At 53.6% G+C, this 19,898-nt stretch overlaps 1 protein-coding gene across 1 annotated transcript; it reads right to left on the bottom strand.

Annotated features, from left to right (window-relative positions):
• Positions 1-3,173: 3,173 nt before the first annotated feature.
• On the bottom strand, positions 3,174-18,900 carry LOC309852598 (uncharacterized protein). The gene is made up of 6 exons (XM_082709571.1): positions 18,794-18,900; positions 15,706-15,794; positions 14,176-14,267; positions 10,757-10,883; positions 9,253-9,384; positions 3,174-6,816 (listed from the first exon to the last, which is right to left on the bottom strand). The coding sequence occupies exons 2-6, from the start codon at positions 15,737-15,739 to the stop codon at positions 5,510-5,512; spliced, it is 1,692 nt and encodes a 563-aa protein (XP_082565697.1). The 5' UTR covers positions 15,740-15,794; positions 18,794-18,900; the 3' UTR covers positions 3,174-5,509.
• Between the last annotated feature and the right edge of the window lie 998 nt (positions 18,901-19,898).

The following is a 19,898-nucleotide window of genomic DNA, read 5'->3' as shown; positions in this document are numbered from 1 at the left end:
AGGACTCTCCCCTTCCCCCTACACCCAACCCCACACCCCTGAATCTGCCCCCATACTGCCCACACACCCAGGAAACCTGCAGCACAAGCCAGTCCTGGGCCCAGGCCAGGCCTTGCAAGGACAGCAGGCAAAGCTCCGTGGCCAGGGGATGTCTGTGGGCCACAGACATGGTGCTCCAGAACAACAGGGGTCCAGGCGCCTGGCTGCGGGGATCCTGGTGGCTAGGCTGTGGGGGTGGGGCACACGCGGGAGCCATGGACTCACCAGGACCCCCAGGTGTCCACCGAGCCCCTAAGGGACAGCCGCCTGTGCACACGCACGCAGGCACACGCACAGACACACGTGTTCCTGGTCAACTGGCCTGCTTTCCAGAACTCTGACCCACTCCCTCTGCCTGGGAGGCCTACCGGGCACATGGATACCCTCGGGTCAGCGCACACACACACACACACACACACACACGTGTGCAGTCCCACACGCACCAACACAGCAGACCTGTGGCACGCGCGCGCGCGCACTCTCACACACACACACACACACAGACCTGCGCATCTATGGACGCCCATCCCCAAATTCCAAGTTCCCCTCTGGGACACGCAGACGCCCTGCCCTCTCTCCCTGACACCCAGGGCCGATCCCCCACCTCCACCACACCCCCCCTGCCCCCCGGAGCCCCTTCCTGGCTGTGCACCCTGGGCTCTCTCCCAGCCCCCACACCAGGCAGGCAGGCCGCGCGCACAGACTCACTGGAGGCGCCAAGGCTGGGTTGCAGGTGACCTTCTCCTCCTCCAGTCTTCAGATGCGTCCTCCTTGGATGCCCCCAAAGGCAGCATGCCTCCCCCTCCCCCACCCAGGCAGCCACTCCAGTCTCCAGTCTCACACCCCCGCCCCACCTCCACCTTTCCCCAGGACCCTCCCCTAAGTTCCTTCTCCTGGGCCCCAGCGGCCAAGTCTATCCTTTTCCCCCTGACGCCTCAGTGGCCTGTGTATCGTCCTGACCCCTCCAGGGGTGCCTTCCTCCCCCCTCACAGTAGCATGGAGGGTGTCCCCAGCCATCCTCTCTGGGCTGCTCTGGGTGCTGTGTCGCCTTGGTCTTCTCTCCTGCAGGTGGCAGGAGGAATCCACGCAGCTCAGGGTGGCGGGCAGCTGGGAAGTGGCAGGGAAGTGCCAGCCGTCCTGGGGATGAGTCTCTGGTCCTCCACGGGGCTCCAGGCCGCTGGCACCCAGGGCAGGTGCACCTGGGCAGCGGGCTGCTGTCCCCCACGCCCCCGAGAGCCGTGGCTGTGCTGTGCTGCCCGAATCCCTCTGCCGCTGGGAGGGCAGCCCCTTCAGCCCTTCCCAAAGCGGCCTGGCAGTGCAGCTGATGGGATTCCTACGAGGATCCTGACCCCCACCCCACCCCCATCTGGGACCTGTCCAGATCCGGATCCCACCGCCACCCGGCCGGCCCCACACCCCCAGATCCGTGGCCCAGCCCTGAGCAGAGCGCGGGGGTCCTGTCAGAGCAGGACAGCAGCCACAGACTGTCCTTCCAAGTCCCAGTCCTGGGTCTGACTTGGCTCTTGCTCTCCCGCTGGGCAGGGGCGGGGCGGGCTGGCTCAGAGCCTCTCTGGTTGCCTGCCCAGGGCCCCCTCAACACAGCCCCAGAGACTGCCCCGGACAAAGAGTGTGTGAGAAGAACTGCTCTCCCACAGCTCAGGGATGCTCTCCACCCCCACTGCCCCCATGTGCTCTCCCAGGGCCAGTGATCCAAACAGGGCCAGAGAAGGACCTGGGGCGGGCGCCCTGGCCCTGAGGCCAGTGTGCTTGTGTTCACAGTAGGAGGGGGCGGGCAGAGGCTGCTTCCACCACCTCCTCCCTGGCCCCCACCTTCCTGGGAGCGCTGGCCGGGTGGCCGGGGTCTTTTTAGGGCGCCAGAGTAGAGGGGCTCTCCCCCCACCCTTCCCCAAGACTCTGGCCCCCAGTCCTGGCAGGGACCTTCCAGACACAGGCCCATCCCTGCCCAGAAGGAAAAGCCAGGGTCACAGCCCTTGTGCCTGCCAGCTGCGCTCTGGGGAGGGCCCAACCGCCCCTGGATGCTGGCGTCCAGGGCTGGCCGTGCTCCAGCATCGCACACGCGCGGACCCCAGCACAGGGAGACTCTCTCGGGCACTCACACACACACCAGCGCACCCTCAAAAGCTCAGAATCACCCCCTCGGGCTCACGGGCCTATATGTAAGAATGAAGACCCACAGTCATCCACACATGTGCGGGAACACAGCCCCTGCTCAGACTCAGACACACACACACACACACACACACACACACGACGTCCTTAGAAACACACGTGTTCAGATAAAGATGGAGGCCTCCCAGAAGGACGCGCTCAGTGCAGTGGACCTCAGAGACCCCCTCCCGCCCCCACCCCGCTCCCCGCCCAGGCTGGAAGGCCTATTTGTAAATAGATCAGCCTCCCCCACACACACATACCCCGTCCCCATCCCTGCCTCCCCTACGGGGGCCCCTCCTGGATCTGCCAGGCTGGGTCCTGGCCCCCCACCTCCAGCCGGGCATCGCAGGTCACCATCATCTCCAGCTTTGGGGAGGGTCTCAGCCCTGACAGGTGTCTTTCTGCCTGTATTCATTCTCCCCTCCAGCCTGGGTGGTTGTTTATTCTTCCTTTATTGTCCTCTCAAAAGTGATAAAAGTGACACATCCTTACTACAATCACCCCAAGAGAAAATTGAAAAGAAGAATCGTTCTTTTAATGGCTCCACCAAATCACAGCAGCCTAACCGGCAAGTCTGTGGGAGAAACTCTCTCTCTGTCCTAGATTAGGACTCTGGGGCCTGGTAGCTGTGCCTCTGGGTTGGTAGAGGACGCTCCTATTTGCTAAAAGGACAAGGCAATGATTTGCAGAGAGGACCAGAAATGAGAGACTTGCTTGTGGTCCAGTCCACGTCATGTTCTCCATTCCAGTCGCTAAAGTTAAAGATAACTTCAAGCAAGGAAGCTTCCCTAGTGTATGAGCTAATACATTCCTTTGTTGATGTTGGTTTCACTTAAGCTTGTGGAAGTTGGGTTCCTGTTACTTGCAACCAGGAATGTAGTGAGTATGTTGAGACACATTATTCCCTTATCCAGGAGGAATCCCCTCTACTCCTCCCACCTCCACAGATGTCTCACTTATTGCCTAAGTGCCAATAAAACTTTATTTACAAACACATGCCACAGAAGACCTCCACAGACAAAAGCAACCACAAGAACGAGCGCCTGCCACAGGTACTCCTCCCCAAGCCACCTAGCCCTACTCCTGAGATAATTTCCAGGAGGATGCAGCCACACTCCTAAAGACGGCTCCCTCTTCCCCTCCCCCCCCCAAAGATTTTTGTTTATCTGAGAGAGAGCTAGAGAGACCAAAAGCGGGAAGGCGGTGGGGAGAGGAAGTGGGAAAAGCACACTCCCTGCTGAGGTGGGAGCCCAACCTGGGGCTCGATCCCTCGGTGCTGGGATCCAGGATCAGGACCTGAGTCCAAGGCAGACACTTACCAACTGAGTCACCCAGGCGCCCCAGATGATTCCTTCTTAAAACCCCACTAGAGTCCTTGGAGATCCCCATGCAGGCTCTCTCCATCCTCCCCCTTAGTCTAGTGCTGGGAAGGAAACATCCTGGAGGTTGTGAAAGCAATCCAGAGAACCTGGGTCTGTCTTTCCTCCAAGCTGCTCTGGGAGCAAGCACAAAGTCACGCTCTGAACACGGAGGCACTCTCCACCTTCCGCATTCTGGCAAATTCTCCAGCGGTGATGCCAGCCACAGCCCCTCTTGAAGGCCTTCGAGTCCAGACCGCTCAAAAAGGAGGCGATATCTTACATTGTTCCACCACCAAGGCAAGGCTTCTCAAGCTGGGGGTTGTGCCATGTGTTGGTTAGCAAAATTGGTTTAGAAGGTTATGACTTTAAAGCGAAAGAGAATCGGTGTGTACACACAATAAGGGTAGGTGGTGTGGCATTAAACGTGTCCTTCACATAGGCACAAACATGCGTTAAGGCATACGTAGAAAATACACACGTGTGTGTCTTACTGCAATACAGGGTATCTTTTACACCCTGGGTCATGATCACAAAAGTTTGAGGGTTTCTCTTCCTTCCCTAACCACTCCCACAGTCCACCCTCATTTGTTTCAATTCGTCAGCTGTTCAGAGCAGGGATCGGTCAGCTTTCTTTGCCGAGGGTCTAAGAGCAAATATTTTAGGCTTTATGGAGCATCCGGTCTCTGTTGTGATCACTCGGCTTTGCACGGAAGTGGTCATAGAGGATAGTTGCCTAAGTGCCAATAAAACTTTATTTACAAACACAGGCCACGGGCTGGGCTGGCCCTGGTTTGCCCACCTCCAATCTAGAGTCTCATTCCGTGCCTGCTCCTGCCATAGGTAAAGCCAAGCTGCTCTCTGCCCAAAAGTGCAGTCCAAACAGAAATGTAAATAGCTCTACTTTTTAAAGATATATTTCATGAAAATTTGAATGCTATGAATTTGAAAGCATAGAATATATAAAAAAAAATAGCAGTATTGTCTAGATTAATGTGCAAAACTTGAAAAATCTTTTAAAAAAATTTTTTCTGAGCCTCATTTTCTCAGCCATGACATGGGATGGCATCAGTTCCTATTTTATAAGGCTCTGGAGAGGATTCCAGGGGGCCAGGTAACGTAAAGTGCTCGGTGTCACACATGGCGGGTGAGGTGCTCAGGAAATGTCAGCATATATGAGTAGCATTATCAGCCACTGATTGGCTGTTCTGGCCCAGACAGAGGGGAGTGTCTTGTGGGCACGATGCTGGCCAGCCCTGAGACATCAGAACCATCTGTGGGGGCAGCAGTCTCAGAGCCCTTCGTGGAACACTACACTTGGCCATGCTGCCCTCTGTCTCTGGCTCACTTTCTCGGGGCTATGTTGCAGGAGGATTTTGATAAAAGATCCAAAACGGGGCCCACTCAGAACCTTCTGCAACAATGGGTATGTTCTCCACCCGCACCGTCCGATTCGGCAAAGGCTGTCATGTTTGGCCACTGAATCCTGGCTGCGTGCAGCTAATGAAACACTGTACGTTTTATTTATGTTTATTCATTTAAATTTAAATCATGACACACTATTTAGTGGTTACTGTAGTGGACTATTTCTGAAATCCTTCTTAAATCTAATTAATTATGGTGCTGCTCCTGATATCTGAGGCCAGAACATTCCTTGTAGATGGAGGTGACTGATGCGTCATATGGTTCAGAGGATTCTTTGCCTTTGTCTTTTCTCTGCCAGTGGCAGCAATAGGCTGGGACAACCAGAAATAGCCCTAGGCACTCCCCAAACATCTAGGGGAGCCACATAGCGCTGTCCCCTGAATGAGGACCACTGGTCAGCTAGCAACCCGCCAGCAGGTGCAGTCCATCTCTGCTCACAAAGTTGACGTCATTGTGACTTCTCCGGGGATTAGGAAGGTGTGGGTCCAGACTGAAGGCTCCCCCACACGCGGAGCTCACTGTCTCTTTCTGGCGTGCACTTTCTGGTGGAGCACCAGGGACGAGAGCCGCCTGAAGGCCCTCCGGCATTTGGGGCACGGGTGCAGCTTCCCCGTGGTGTGGATTTTGCGGTGATTGATGAGTGTGGAGCTGTCAGTGAAAGCTTTCCCACACTCAGAGCACACATATGGCTTCTGGCCGGCATGCATCCTCTGGTGTCTCTCGATGCTCGACTTACAGCGGAAGGCCTTTCCGCACCCCTCACACTGGTAGGTGTGAGTCTCTCTGTGGCCCTTCTGATGCTTGAGAAGGGCTGCCTTGCGCCGGAAGGTTCTCCCACACTCCTGGCACCGCTCCGAGGGCCCCACCTGGTGAACCCTCCTGTGCTCCGACAGGTGGGAGCTATTTCGGAAGTACTTCCCACACTGGCCGCACTGGTAGGACTTCTCCTCCTGATGAATCCGATGGTGTTCAAAAAGATGTGAGTTGCATCTGAAGGCTTTCCCACACACTTTGCAATGGTACGGCTTCTCCCCCGTGTGGATTCTCTTGTGCTCCGTCAAGGACGAGCTGCGGCCAAAGGATTTGTCACACTCGCTGCACTGGTACGGCTTCTCCCCCGTGTGCACCCTCCGGTGACGAGTAAGCTTTGTGCTCTGCTTGAAGGTTTTCCCACACTCCTCACACTTGAAGGGCTTCTCTCCCGTGTGGGTCCTATAATGGCTGCTCAGCGTGGAACTGCTATTGAAGGCTTTCCCACACTCCTTACACTTGTAGGGCCTCTCGCCGGTGTGAATCCTATAATGTGTGAAGAAGTAGGAGCTGTGCCGGAAGGACTTCCCACATTCATCACATTTGTGGGGTTTCTCTCCTGTGTGGATCCGCTCATGCTCAATGAGATGGAGGGTCTGGTTGAAAGTTTTCCCACATTCTTTACATTTAAAGTGTGGCTTTCCCCGTTGAATTTTTGGACGATTCTGCTTTGGGAAGCCTGGCACCTGGGTTTTCCCAAGAATATCTTTTTTTAGGGTCTTCTTTTCTGGAGGGGTGCTCCGTGATGTCGTTGCTGGTGGTGGATGGTTCAGACATCTCTTCACAGCCGTGGACTCGTGGTTTTGCTTTGTAGGGAGAACTTTTTTGTCTGAGTCTGCAGCCAGGCTGGGGCCAGATTTTTGTATGCTCCTGGGTGGCCTGTCCTCAGTTTCCGAAGTCCCTTCCGTTCTAGCATTCTTTTGGACCATTTCCTTTGCCTTCCCCAGGGTTGGCTTCGTAGAGATGTCTGGCTTTGGAAATGTCGTGTTCGGCATAAGCTGTGTCTTCTTGTCTGAAAGGGACTCAGAATGTAAATCTCTCTCTCTTTTTTAGCGCCATTGTCTATCTTTGGTTGAAAATGTTTTGTCCGAGTATAAAATACATACAAAAAAAGCTCACAAATATAAATGTTTGAAGTGATTAGAATTCACATCATGCCAGCCAAAAAAAAAAGGTGATTTTGCGAGGGGATGAAGGTATTCTCTAAACTTATTGCCATAATCATTTCATAATATATATACATACCACATTATCATGTTATGCACCTTAAGCCTATACGTTATATCACAATAAGCTCACACAACTCTATCCTAAGAAGGCTGGAAAAAGAAAAGACAGCCAGTTCAAATGAGGTGGAAATAAAGAGGGAAAAAGAATCAATGAGAAAAGAAGTTGGCACAGAAAAGAGAAAAAAAGGGGCGCCTGGGTGGCTCAATGGGTTAAAGCCTCTGCCTTCGGCTCAGGTCATGATCCCAGGGTCCTGGGATCGAGCCCCGCATCGGGCTCTCTGCTCAGCAGGGAACCTGCTTCCTCCTCTCTCTCTCTGCCTGCCTCTCTGCCTACGTGTAATCTCTGTCTGTCAAATAAAATAAATAAAATCTTAAAAAAAAAAAAGAAAAGAGAAAAAAAGAGATCCTGTATCAGAATAATTACTTAAAGACAAAATTCAAGCAACACTCCAGAAATAAAACAAGAGCTGATCTCTGGATTGAAGGGACAGTGATACAGAATGTTCCATACTAAATGCAACTGTATTATAACCTGTTATTTATAGTCCATGAACCCTGTGCAAGTTGGAAGCATGGTCAGTTCTTAATGTTCCCTTATCACTAAAATAAAACTGTGTTTCTATCTGTAAGTAAGAGGAATAAAATTTTTTGGTGAGAATTCACAACGTGAGCACATTCATGAGTACAGTGCCAAGATTAAGATCAAGAAACAGAACCCTCGAAGCACTGTCCCTGACGCAAGCCCTCAGCCCACTCCCTCCAATGACCCTCTCCCTTTCGAAAAATCAAGATCCTGCCTTCCAATGGCATAGAATGGCTTTGGCTCTTTTTGTACATTATGTAAATGCAACCTTTTAGCGTACACCCTTTCATCCTGGCTTCTTTCTTTCACTCAACTGTTCTATGAGATTCATCTGGATTATTGCTTGTAGTCACAAGTCATTCATTTGCCTTGCTTATAGGGTTCCATAGCACGACTATGCCACAATGTGTTTATCTATTTCGTTGTTGATAGGCATTTAGGGAGTCCCCCCTTTGGGACTATTAAGAACTGAGTTGCTATTAACATCCTGTGCTCAGCGGTGAGTCTGGGTCTCCCTCTCCCTCTGCCTCCTGGTCCCCCTGCTTGTGCTCTCGCTCTGAAACTGCAGAGGTGACACTGGAATGAGGAAGAGGCTTACTGTTATTTTTTTTTTTTAATAAAAACACCTGGTTACTATTTGGGATTCTTTTCTTTTTTTAAGATTTTATTTATTTATTTGACAGAGGGAGAGAGAGAGCAAGGTGGGGGCGGAGCGGGGGAAGCAGAGGGAGAGGGAGAGGGAGAAGCAGGCTCCCGGCTGAGCAGGGAGCCACATACAGGCCTCGATCCCAAGACCCTGGGATCATGACCCCAGCTGAACACAGACGTCTAACTGACTGAGCCCACCTGATGCCCCTCTATTTGGGATTCTTACTAAATTCATGTATTGTCTTTATTTTTAAAGATCTGTTTATTTATGTTAGAGAGAGAGTGCTCCAGAGCACACGGAGGGGAGGGGCCGTGGGGGAAGGAGAGAGAAACTCTAAGCAGACTCCGAGTTCAGCATGAAGCTCAATCCCAGGACCAGAGACCATGACCTGAGCAAAACCAAAAGTCAGTTGCTTAACCGACTGAGCCACCCAGGCGCCCCTTAAATCCATGTATTTTCTTAAAGGAAAAGCTCTCTCGCTATTCTCCTATATTCTCCAGGTTCAGACGCTGATGGGGGATAGTTGTGCTGCCCCGGAAACATACTGTTGTTTCTCCAAGTCAACGGAGGGCTACTCAACGGTGACGATCTTAAGGATTTAAGTCACGTGCCAGACCAGTCTTTGCCAAAGAACTGCTATAAACATCTTTCTAACCATGAACACATCGATACACACATACAAGGAGGAAAGTGAACAGGTGCTCGCTGAAGCAGTCGGGAAGAGCACTGGGAGGGGACTGCTGGCAGAATAGCCAGATAGTGCAAAGGCCCTGAATTAGGGTGTCAGTGGCTGGCAGCCCAGCTCTGATACAGAGGATGTGGCCAAGGAGAGCTGGAATGAGATCCCAAGAGGCCAGAGGAATGGAAAAGCATTTCTGGAAAGCAACATGCCCTGCCAGGCTTCTCCCTTCTCCTCATACCCCTCAGCGTGCTGGGACTTCGGGGAGAATTTCTTGTGGAGATGCCATGGCATCTCCTCCTACTCACCAGTGGACACGGGGCTCTCGCTGACTCCAGCACTGCTCTGCTGGGGCTCTTGAGGGACGTCTCTCTCCTTGACACAGGGCTCATCTCCTTGCTCTAACCTGGTGATCAGCTTGGGTTTGAAGAACCGATACCCTGCTCCAGAGAAGGGGAGAAGTGCTGGAGGCCTCCCAGACTGCCATTCCAGGCCGAGTTTGCACAGAAAGAAGTGTGTTTATGTTCTGCTCCCAGTTCCAGAACGCTGGTTTTCCCCTACCCCCACCACAGCACACACAGAGCAATTCTCTCAAACACTGCTGGGGTCCCACAAGTCAGCTCAATTCTGATACCATCTACCTGGAGGTAGGCGTGCATCCCACGGTGGAGGGTTTAGTCCCAGGAGACTGACCAACCCCCAGTTCAGACACCAATCACGAATCCAAGTCGTCACCTGTGCCTCTGACTCACAGGCTATGGGTTGGAGGTTGCAACAACCCCCTTCTTGGGCTTGCTGAGTTTGCTAGACCAGCTCAGGGAACTTCAAGAAACATTTTACCCACTAGATCACCAGTTTATTATAAAAGGATATAACTCAGGAACAGCAGGTAGAAGAGATGTATAGCTCCAGGAATGGAGAAAGGGTGTGGGGCACCCGTGCCCTCATACGCCACCCCTCCTCCACAGATCCCCCCTTGCTCACCAGTCTGGAAGGTCTGTAAACACTGTCCTTTGGGGGGGGGGTTGTGGAGGCTTAATTACACAGACACAATTGATTAAATCACTGGCCATTAGTGACTGATTCAGCCTCCAGTCCCTTCCCTCTCCCTAGAGGTCAGGGGGTGAGATTGAAGGATGGTTCCCCTGGCAACCAGCCCTCCTCCTGAGGTGTTTCCCCAGTGTCACCTCATTAACAGCAAATGACACCTTCATTCCTCTCACTAGCTAAGACATTCAAAGGTGTTGGGAGTTCTGTTCTAGAAACAGGCAGGAGACCAAACAGGTGTTTCTCATCATGAATCCCAAAATCGCAAAGACATGAAGGACCTTGTAAGAAGCACAGGGCCACCGCCTCGCCAGCCTCTCCCTCCCCACTGCACCAGCACGTAGGTCTGCGTGGGGGGCCCCCTCGAGGTTCCCGGAGAGTGCAGCCCACCCTCAGAGAGCAGGACAGCCAGCCAGCCTCTCCCTGTTGCACTGGCCACTGCGATTGGCTCAACTGCTGTCCAGCCAGCCTCTCCCTGTTGCACCGGCCACTGCGATTGGCTCAGCTGCTGTCACGTGACCAAAGCCAGCTCCAATCGGAGCAAAAGTCAGACTTTGGGAGAGAACACCCGGTCCCAAAGGGTCTACCATTTGGGTTGCAAGGGAATTACAATGCTGGTGCCTCCGCGCTGCCGGCGGCTGTCTCGAGACCGCAAAGCAGAGCCAGGCTTAGAAGGAAGCCGATACCACCAAACCTTAGTGCGTGAGATCAGTCCTAGTGCGGAGCTCATCCAAGTCCTCCGAACTGTGGGGACCTTGTCCTTACCCAAGGAGGCCAGGTTCCCATAGTTCTCCAGCATCACCTCTTTGTACAGGTCCTTCTGGGCGGGCTTCAGCAGCTGCCATTCCTTCTGGGTGAAGTACATGGCCACATCCCTGAAGATCACAGGTTCCTGTAACCCAAACCCCCATTCGTATTCACCCAGGGCCTGGTCCTGCACTTGGCCCAGGACAGCGGGTGGAAAAGCCAACAGAAGTTGGGGATGTGTTCAGAGTTCTGTGCCGTGTCAGCTTGCAAATAAGGCCTGGGCTCCTTCACCCTGCCCCACATCCACACCCTTTGCTACGTGGCTGTGCTGTGTGCTCCTGTTCACTTGGCCACAGAACTTGCTGGGGCCAGTGGGGTGTCGGCCAAGTGTGAGAGAAGCCTGAAAAATGCTTATGCAATCAGCACTGACTTCTCTCTTGGGCCTCCACCGCCTCCAGGAGGAAGCGCTGTCCAGGCTAGCCTCTGGGGATGAAAGACAGTAGAGCAGTGCCAAGTCACCCCAGTCCTCTGAGCAAAGTGACCTCAGGCAAGCTGACAAGGCAGAGTCCATCCACCAGGCACATAAAGGAGCCTAGCAACACCCACAGAGGCACACAGCCAAACCCTTATTGCTATGTGCCCCTGACCTTCCATGGGGGTGGTGTTTACACAGCGTTATTGTACACACTCAGTGTGTTCATGGGTTTCATGAAGGGGTGAAGGAAGGGAGGCTATCTATGAATGTTGGAAGCGGCACTTTCACTCACCAGTTGTACGGTCACCTGGGAATCTGTTTCCAATGAGGTAGATCGATACCTTGATGGTTAAGAGCAAAGGCTCCAGGGCCAGACTCCCTGAGTTCGAATCTTGACTACTTAGGATCTGTGTGACCTTAGGCAAGTGATGTGAGCTCTGTGCCTTCATTCTCTTAAAAATGGGAATAATACAGTACCATGTCCTGGAGCTGTGAGGATTAGGTGGATGAAAATAGGTAAAGAAGTTAGCTCTATGCCTTGTACATGCTCAGTGCTCAAGAAATGTCAATTATTTTAGGGCACCTGGGTGGCTCAATGGGTTAAACCTCTGCCTTTGTCCTGGGTCATGACCTCAGCATTGGTATAGGGCTCTCTGCTCAGCAGGGAGCCTGCTTCCCCCTTTCTCTCTGCCTGCCTCTCTGTACTTGTGATCTCTGTCAAATAAATAAATTAAATCTTTTTAAAAAAGAAAAGAAAGAAAGAAATGTCAATTATTCTAAATATTTGTTTAGAAGGGGAGAGGATTCTAGTCAATGTGATAGATTAACAAAGCAGAAAAGGTGAGTGCTGGACACAATACCCATTTTCCTTTGCCGTAATAATGGAAGCTACAGGTGAGCCCGTGCTTGCACAGACCAAAGACTACATTCCCCAGCATCCCTTGCACTGGGGCAGCCATGTGACTACACTTGGGCCAATGAGGTGCGAGCAGAAGAGCTGCCTGCGTCTTCGGTGCTTTGGCCTTTGAGACTAAGCACCTGTTCCACTTGCGGTGCCCCAGAATGTGGACCGGCCACGCAGGGCCGAGTCGCCCTCCTGGGCTGTCCACACACACTGTCACCGTGAGGAATAAGTAATGTCGTCTGAGCGAAGCAGCCATATTTTGGGATGTCGTATTATAGCAACCAGAATTATGTGGCTGGGGAGATCCAGCCCCGGGACAGGCAGGGGTGTGGAGGGTGACAGGTGCAGAGGGGCGCAGGAGCACAGGTGCAGAAGGCGCAGGTGCAGAAGGGCGCAGGTGCAGAAGGGCGCAGGGGCCGTGCCACAGAGAACGCCCGGAAGGCCTGGAGTAAGCGCCCCAGCGCGCATTTCCTGAAACGCTAGGAAAGGCTGGAAAGGGAAGGCCCTGCAGAGCGTTGCCACCGAGGAGGAGCCGAAGCAAAGGGAGCGGCTGGAACGGGAGAGAGCAGAGCAGACAGGGAACGGTGTTCGCTCCCGGAGTGGGGTCCGCGCCCCTCAGTGTGCGGGCCGGGCAGGGGGCTGGGCTGCCCGCCTGGCCGCGCACCGCCTGGGGACTTGCCTTCCAGCGCCTCAGTCTCCGCATCTGTAAAATGGGAAGAATACAGAGTAGTGCTGCCTCCTGGCGGCGAGTGTGAGCATTCGACAGGACAGTCCAAGAACAGAATCCGCAACCGCGGGTAGCGCTTTAGTAAGAAAGGGCTGGAACCTCAGCTGCTCAACTCTGGCCTCAGCTGGTTTCTTCAAACTGTCTGCTTTCATACAAATGTAAACTGCTTTTCCAAGGGGAACCACCCCATCTCCCACCTCCTCTCCACCCCCAACCCCTGCGCAGCTATGACGGTTTCTGGCAGGGCTGTGACCTCTAGCACTTTGCTCCTCTTTGGGACTAACATCATGGCCCCATTTCATCCTCACAAGGTAGCCTCCGTGCTTTCTGCATTCTACAGACGAGGAAATGGGGTAGGAAAGCACCAGTAACTTGCCCACTCATTACGACACAGGGGTGGGGGGCTCTGGGGGCATCAAGTCGAGATGACAACATACCCTTCTTTGGGGGGGGGGGTCAGGAATCTGCCACCATTCATGTTACAAACCCTTACAGGTCAGATGCTGTCTGAAAACAGCACAGATGTGAGTTCATTTACTCTCCAGAATAACCCCTGGATGGCCCATGGAAAACATAGTAGCCCCATTTTACAGATGAGGAAACTGCAGTGGGCCTGGATTGTTCAGGAACAGACCCGGATCCCACAGCCATGAGTGGCTGAGGGGGGATTTGAATCCACAGTCAGACTCCAGAGCTTTCGCTTTGGGCTGTTCCAGGCTGACATTTGCAGTCATGAGGCACAAAAGGGCCATGGGGATGGCACCCCACATGCGATGCCCCTTTCTTTGCAAAAGCACCCCTTCCCTCTTCCGGGGTTTCTTGGCTCTACAGAGTGAGCCCATCTGGGGACCAGATCATTCCTTGCTGTGGCTTGCAGGCTGTTGAGCAGTGTCCCTGGCCTCTACCCACCCCTCCTGTACTGACACCCAAACACTGTTTCAGCCACTGCCAGTGTCCCCTGGGGGAACGAACAGCCTCTGGCTGAGAATCATTGTCTTGTCCCAGCCTGCTGTTCTCATGGTTGTATCACACAGTGATAACTACTCTGAAGAAAATTAAGCAAGGCATGACATTAGGGAGTGAAGAGGAGGAAGTGAGCAGGGAGGCTTCCTGGAGGAGACAACATTCCAGCCGGGGAAGAAATTAGGAAAGAGAAGAAGGAAGGAAAGAGGCCCAGGAAAACCATCCCCTATGGGATGGGGCCATATCCTTTTGGGGTGAGGGACAAGGGGAGCCCTGCCATGCGAGGGTCTCCGCCAGCCAGAGAGGGTGGCAAATGCACCTGCCCTCTCCGAACTGAGGGGCCCTCTGGTCCAACGGAGAGGGCTTACCGTGCTCCAGGTGGGCCGGAATCTGACTGGTAGTCTTCCCTTCTTTTTGGAGAGGTTCTCTGAAGTAGGAACAGGGCTCTGAGAAGGCAGGTCTGGCAAGGAAGAAGGAGTAATGAGGTCATCCTGCCCTCTCTGGATGGGGAAGCTCAATAAAATCCCAGTGATGAAACCCACAAGAGATGGATGAAGACTTGCTGTGTGCCACGCCATCTTCTAACTACTGTACAGGTATCACCGTATTTGGTTTTTCATAATAATGCTACAAGATAGCTACTATCATCATCCCACTTTACAGATGAGGACATGGGCACAAAGAGGTTAAGACACTCACTCAAGGTTGCGCAGGGGTGCCTTAAGACATGCATTAAACTGCATCCCAAAGCTCAATGGGGAACAGGCAGGAAATGTCAGTGAGTGAAGGCGCTGGGGTTAGACAATGGCACCAGAGTCTGTGATGGACTATATGACACCCAGGATCTCAACTGCTCCCATCTGAGAGAGGCAAAGAGTCCAAGACCAAATTAATACACTTTAAAATACCAGAGAGTGACAGACATCATAACCAAAATAAGCTAGGTTGGAATGAAGGCAGATCCCTGGATGCTGCTTTAGTTAGGACAGTCAGGGCTGGCTTCTCTGAGGAGCTAAGACTTTGTTTTGACCTTTATTTTGAAAAGGAGATGGCCAAGTGAGCATATAAAGGAAGAGTGTTCTTGAGCAGCATGAACAAAGGCCCTGAGGTAGAATGTTAAAGGTGAAGCTAGGAGGCCAGGGGTGGCCGGAGCCTGCAGAACTGGAGAGGGAGAGATGGGAGTGGTGAAGTCAGGCCAGCAGGGTCCAGTCCCTCAGGGCCACTGGAGCCCCTGTATAGAATTTGTAACATTCTCCAGCTTGAGAGCTCCGACAGGACCTGATCCTCATTTTTTTATAAGATGCCTTGGCCTACTGAACGGGGAACAGTCTGGAGGAGGCAAGAGTGGAAGCCGGGAGACAGTAGTTTGTAGCTTCTTCCTGGATCAGAGTACATGGGTAATTTCCTGAGGATATGGGGGAAAGTGGTTTCTTAGATTTTAAGACACAGCATCCCAACTCATCTGGTTCATCTGGCTGATCTATCAGTGAACAACTGCACTCCTGAGCACTTTTACCAGCGAAAGGAAATCACACATTTGTGCAAAAACCTCTGCTCGCGATAGCCAGCAACTGGAAACAATCCAGGTGTCCCTCCAGAAGTAGAGCCATGTCACGGAACCCCACTGAGCAATAAGGTGGGATGAAGCGTGGGTTCCCACAGCAGCCCAGATGGCTTTCTGGGGCACCGTGCCCAGTGGGAAGGAGCAAATCTCAGAAGGTCACCAGCTGCAGGGTTCTACTGATACAAGGTTCTCAAAATGAGAGAATCACAGAGATGGGGATGATTTGTCGTAGCCAGGGGCCAATCTCCAGGGTAAAACTTCCCACCATCGCTGGGCCCTAGAGGCCTGCCTCCCCGACTCCTGCCCACAGTTTTCCACCCTGTGTTTCTCTTACCGCCTTTGTCAGATGGCTGGGTCTTCACCTCCATGGTCCCCTCCCTCCACGGTGCTGAGAGGCAGGACCCTGTGAGGTGCAGGACTCTGCTAGGGGCGGAGACCAGAGTAGTTAGGGTGTGGGCCATGGTGTCGGGGGCCCCAGTTCTAGTCCCAGCACCAGAGAAGCCATGTGGTCTGGGGCAGGTGATGCCACCTCCCCACCATTCTGTGTCCTCAACTGTGGAGGAGAGGTGTTAGCCACACTTTCCTCATAGAGTCACCTTCAAGGCCAACTGGGTAGTTTATGGACAGTGCTTGCCATGGTGCCTGGCAAGGCCAAGGCCAGGGCTCGTGCGGCCCTGACGGGGATGCTTGGTTACCCAGGCATACAGCAGGCCTCTGGTGCCGGGCATACAGCAGGCACTCAATACATATGGCTCATGGCCAGCCCTGGTGTTGCTGTCTTCTGGCCCTGAAAGCTGTAAGTCAGCCTGATGTTCAGAGCTGGACCTTGCCTCGCCTGGCGAGTGCTTATACCCTCTTTCCTGGGACTGTGGTGAAGACCAGTCCTCAGGAGCCTGCACCACAGCCTTGCGGGGGAGGCCCGCTCTGCCACGGCGCTGCTGGGAGGGCCAGCCCTGGGATCCAGGGATCTGGGGACCCTGGTCTGACCCAGGCAGGAAGGCCCTGCAACGAGGCAGGACTGCAGGCCAGTCTGTCTGGCGGGTGGAGTGGGACTTCCAGTCTGATGGACACTGGCTGTGAAGCTGAAAGGATCAGGATGGCCTGATCCTTTACTAACAAAAAGCACACAGCAACCTGACACTTGAATTTTGAGATAAAAAATTGAATAATTTTTAGTGTAAGTATGTCCCAAACAATGCATGGGATACGTCTATATGAAAACTTTTCTTTTTACTTACTTATTTGAATAAATTCTTTTCTCTTTTTTTTAAGAAGTAAGCTCTGTACGCAACATGGGCTGCGACCTCTGAGATCTGGAGTCAGGCTCAAGGAACTGAGCCACCCAGGCGCCCCCCTGAGTCAATTATTTTTAAGTATAACGTGGCAAGTTCCATGCAATAGTTGGAACATATTTATACTAAAATGCAATGCACATTTATGCGAAACTCAAATTTAAGTGGGTGTCGTATAGTTTTTAGGGGAGTCCTATTTGTTAACCGGCAACACACAATTTGGGAGTTTTTAGCCTCCTTGCTCCTTCAGCTTTGCCTGCCATAAAAATGAAGCCATTAAATGATGATATATGCAAACTGTGTGTGATTCAAATCTTGTCTGGCGATGATGCCCAAATGCCTCCTGAGGGGCTCCCTGCTTCTCCACTTTCCCCAAACTCCCCTCAGGACTGCCCCCCGCCCAGTTTTTCCATGCTGCAGCAGGCCAACTCACTAACATAGCCTCCTGACCTCCATCTGTCTACTCTAGCAACCCAGAGCTAACCTGAATTTCGCTGCTTCCCCCATCAAACTAGCATGCCTCAAGTCTGACCATCCTGCCTCCCACATGGACCCAGGCTCCCCAGCAGGTCCTGGAGTGAGTCCCCAGAGGAGCAGTTCCAGCATCGTCTTTCGCTTCATTTTTCTCCCCAACAATGACAGGAGGAACTTTGAGACCCAGGGGCACAGAAAGACCCGAAAATGACAGTGGCTCTGGGGGCTAATGCCTGGTCCTCAGCCTGGCTCTGAGGCATGGGGGCCACACCAGTGGAGTTTGGGCATCAGAGTGCCCGGTGTCCCGAGGCCCGGATGGCTGACGGCCAGTGCGTAGCCTGAGGGTGCCTCCTCCCAGACCCAGGGTGGCAGGGCAGCAGGAGCCTGTGATAGCAGGGTGTCCCTGGGCGCTTTGCCCCAGCACCACCAGAGCACTGTTGTGGGGAAGTGACAGCCACGGGCTGTCCTCTCTGCCTGGAGTCTAAACCAACAAGGGCTTCCTCCAGGGCAGCCAGTCCTCCGGGCACGGGCTGGGTCCACTTGCCCTGAGTGTCTCCTTGGAGCCCGCGCGGGCGGCTCCAGAGATGCCCAGAGACCACCCCGCGGGAACCAACAAACTTCTGCAATCAAACAGGTAGAAACACACAAACCCACTTTGGAGTACACACTCGCACAAGCACACACGCACACTCAGTCACAGATACAGATGAACACACTCACACACACCCATATTTAAACAAGACACACACTCAAATACACACACACACCAGCACACACAGACTCAGATGCACACGAGCCCACTCAACGGCGGACACACTCAGAGTCGCACAAACGCCCACAGCGGCAGCCACACTTACACAAGCACACAGACAGTCTTCACCTGTGTGTTCCCCCCACACGAGTTCATACAACCACACAGGTGCAGACATATCAGACACATCGGAAGGTACGCACAAACTCGTGCCAGCAGGCACAACGTCCCACGCACAATCATACACAGAGGGAGGCACACAACCAAACCGAGCCACACCCAGGAGTCAGAACGAACTCACACAGTCAGATACACACAGTCTCACAACTGCACAAAAAGTCATGACCCACCAGGATTCACAGATACACAAGCCCACACATTCGGCCACACTCACCGGCGGACTCAGGGTGACACAAACTGACACCCTCCCGCGAAGAAGACGCCAGATACCCCAACTCAGACGCCACAGGGGAGGCAGCTGCAGTGGGACACACTCAGATGCCCGCAGCCGCACAGCGCCGCAGCCGCCGGCACCGCCCGCGGTCGGAGAGATGCGGAGCCGCGCGCGGGCTGCGAGGTCCCGCAGGAGCTCCCGCGCTGGGACGGACGCCGCTCTACACGTGGCCACCCGTCCCGAGTCGGGGCCTCGCGCGCGGGCACCCTCAAAGCCACGCGCCCTCCCTCGCACACTCACCTGCGCGGAGCGGATCGCTACCTCGGACCCCCACCCCCCCACACCCGCCGTCGTCCGCGGTCCAGCGGCACTGGAAGGGCGGACGGGACCGCTCCTCTCCTGCTAAGCGCGCAGCCCAGCCACCCCGCTTCCTCTGCCAGACCCCGAGCCCCCCAGACCCACACACGCTCCCTTCCCGTAGCTCCCCGGTCCTCTCCAACCGCAAACTCACCGCCCCGCGCGCAGCCCGCGGTCTCCCCGAGCTGAATGAGGCTGAGCGGAATTCAAACCCCGTCCCAAGTGCGCGCCAGCGCCGCCCGCCAAACTACTAGTCCCAGAAGTCCCCGCGCCTCGCCGCTCCCGCCGCTCTGTGTCCGCTAAGGAGCCCAAGCCAGGGTGGGGGCGCGAGGACCGCTGGGAAATGTAGTCCCGAGACCGAGGGGGGCGGCGCCGGGCGCTCCGCGCTTCAGGGGCGGTGGTGGCTGGGAGGTGGCAGGATGTCCCATTCCTCCCACCCGGCAGAAGGGAAGGTCTGGGTTCCCGCAGAGGGAAGAAGCTTTCGAGGAAGAGTGGACTTAAAGCTCTGCAGTCCTCCCTTTTACCTGGCAGTAGTGGCCCGTAGTGACCCCACCTCAAAATTTTCAGCATCCCTCCGCAGCCGCTGGAGGCCAAGATTCACTCAATGAAAAGGAAATCAAAACAGACAAACTCTACATTCAACAAGATCTCAAGTTTTTGTGACTTTTATATGAGAAGAAAATAAACTTTTAAAACCAGTTTGTTGTTTCTATTGGAGAAATCTGAGCGCTGAGTAGTTAATGATATTAAGAAACTATTTTCTGGGAGTGGCTCGGTAGGTTAAGCCTTTGCCTTGGGCTCAGGTCATGATCTCAGGGTATGCGGATTGAGCCCCGCGAAGGGTTCTCTGCTCAGCAGGGAGCTTGCTTTCCCCCTTTCTGTCTGCCTACTTGTGATCTCTGTCAAATAAATAAAATAAAATCGTTTAAAAAAAGAAAAAGGAATTATTTTCTGGCACCTGGAGAACTTAATGGGCTGAGCACGAGCCTCTTGGTTTCAGCTCAGGCCTTGATCTCAGGGTCCTGAGATGGAGCCCACCTGGGGCTCCCAGCTCAGTGAGGAATCTACTTGAAGGCTCTCTTCCTCTGCACTCCGTCTCAAATAAATATATTTTTTTAAGATTTTATTATTTATTTGACAGAGAGAGAGATCACAAGTAGGCAGAGAGGCAGGCAGAGAGAGAGAAAGAGAGAGAGAGGAGGAAGCAGGCACCCTGCTGAGCAGAGAGCCCGATGCGGGACTCGATCCCAGGACCCTGA

Source organism: Mustela nivalis, assembly GCF_964662115.1.
Source record: "Mustela nivalis genome assembly, chromosome: 18".
Taxonomy (NCBI): domain Eukaryota; kingdom Metazoa; phylum Chordata; class Mammalia; order Carnivora; family Mustelidae; genus Mustela; species Mustela nivalis.
The sequence above is the reverse complement of the archived record's forward strand: the minus strand, read 5'-3'. Positions and strand labels throughout refer to the sequence as shown.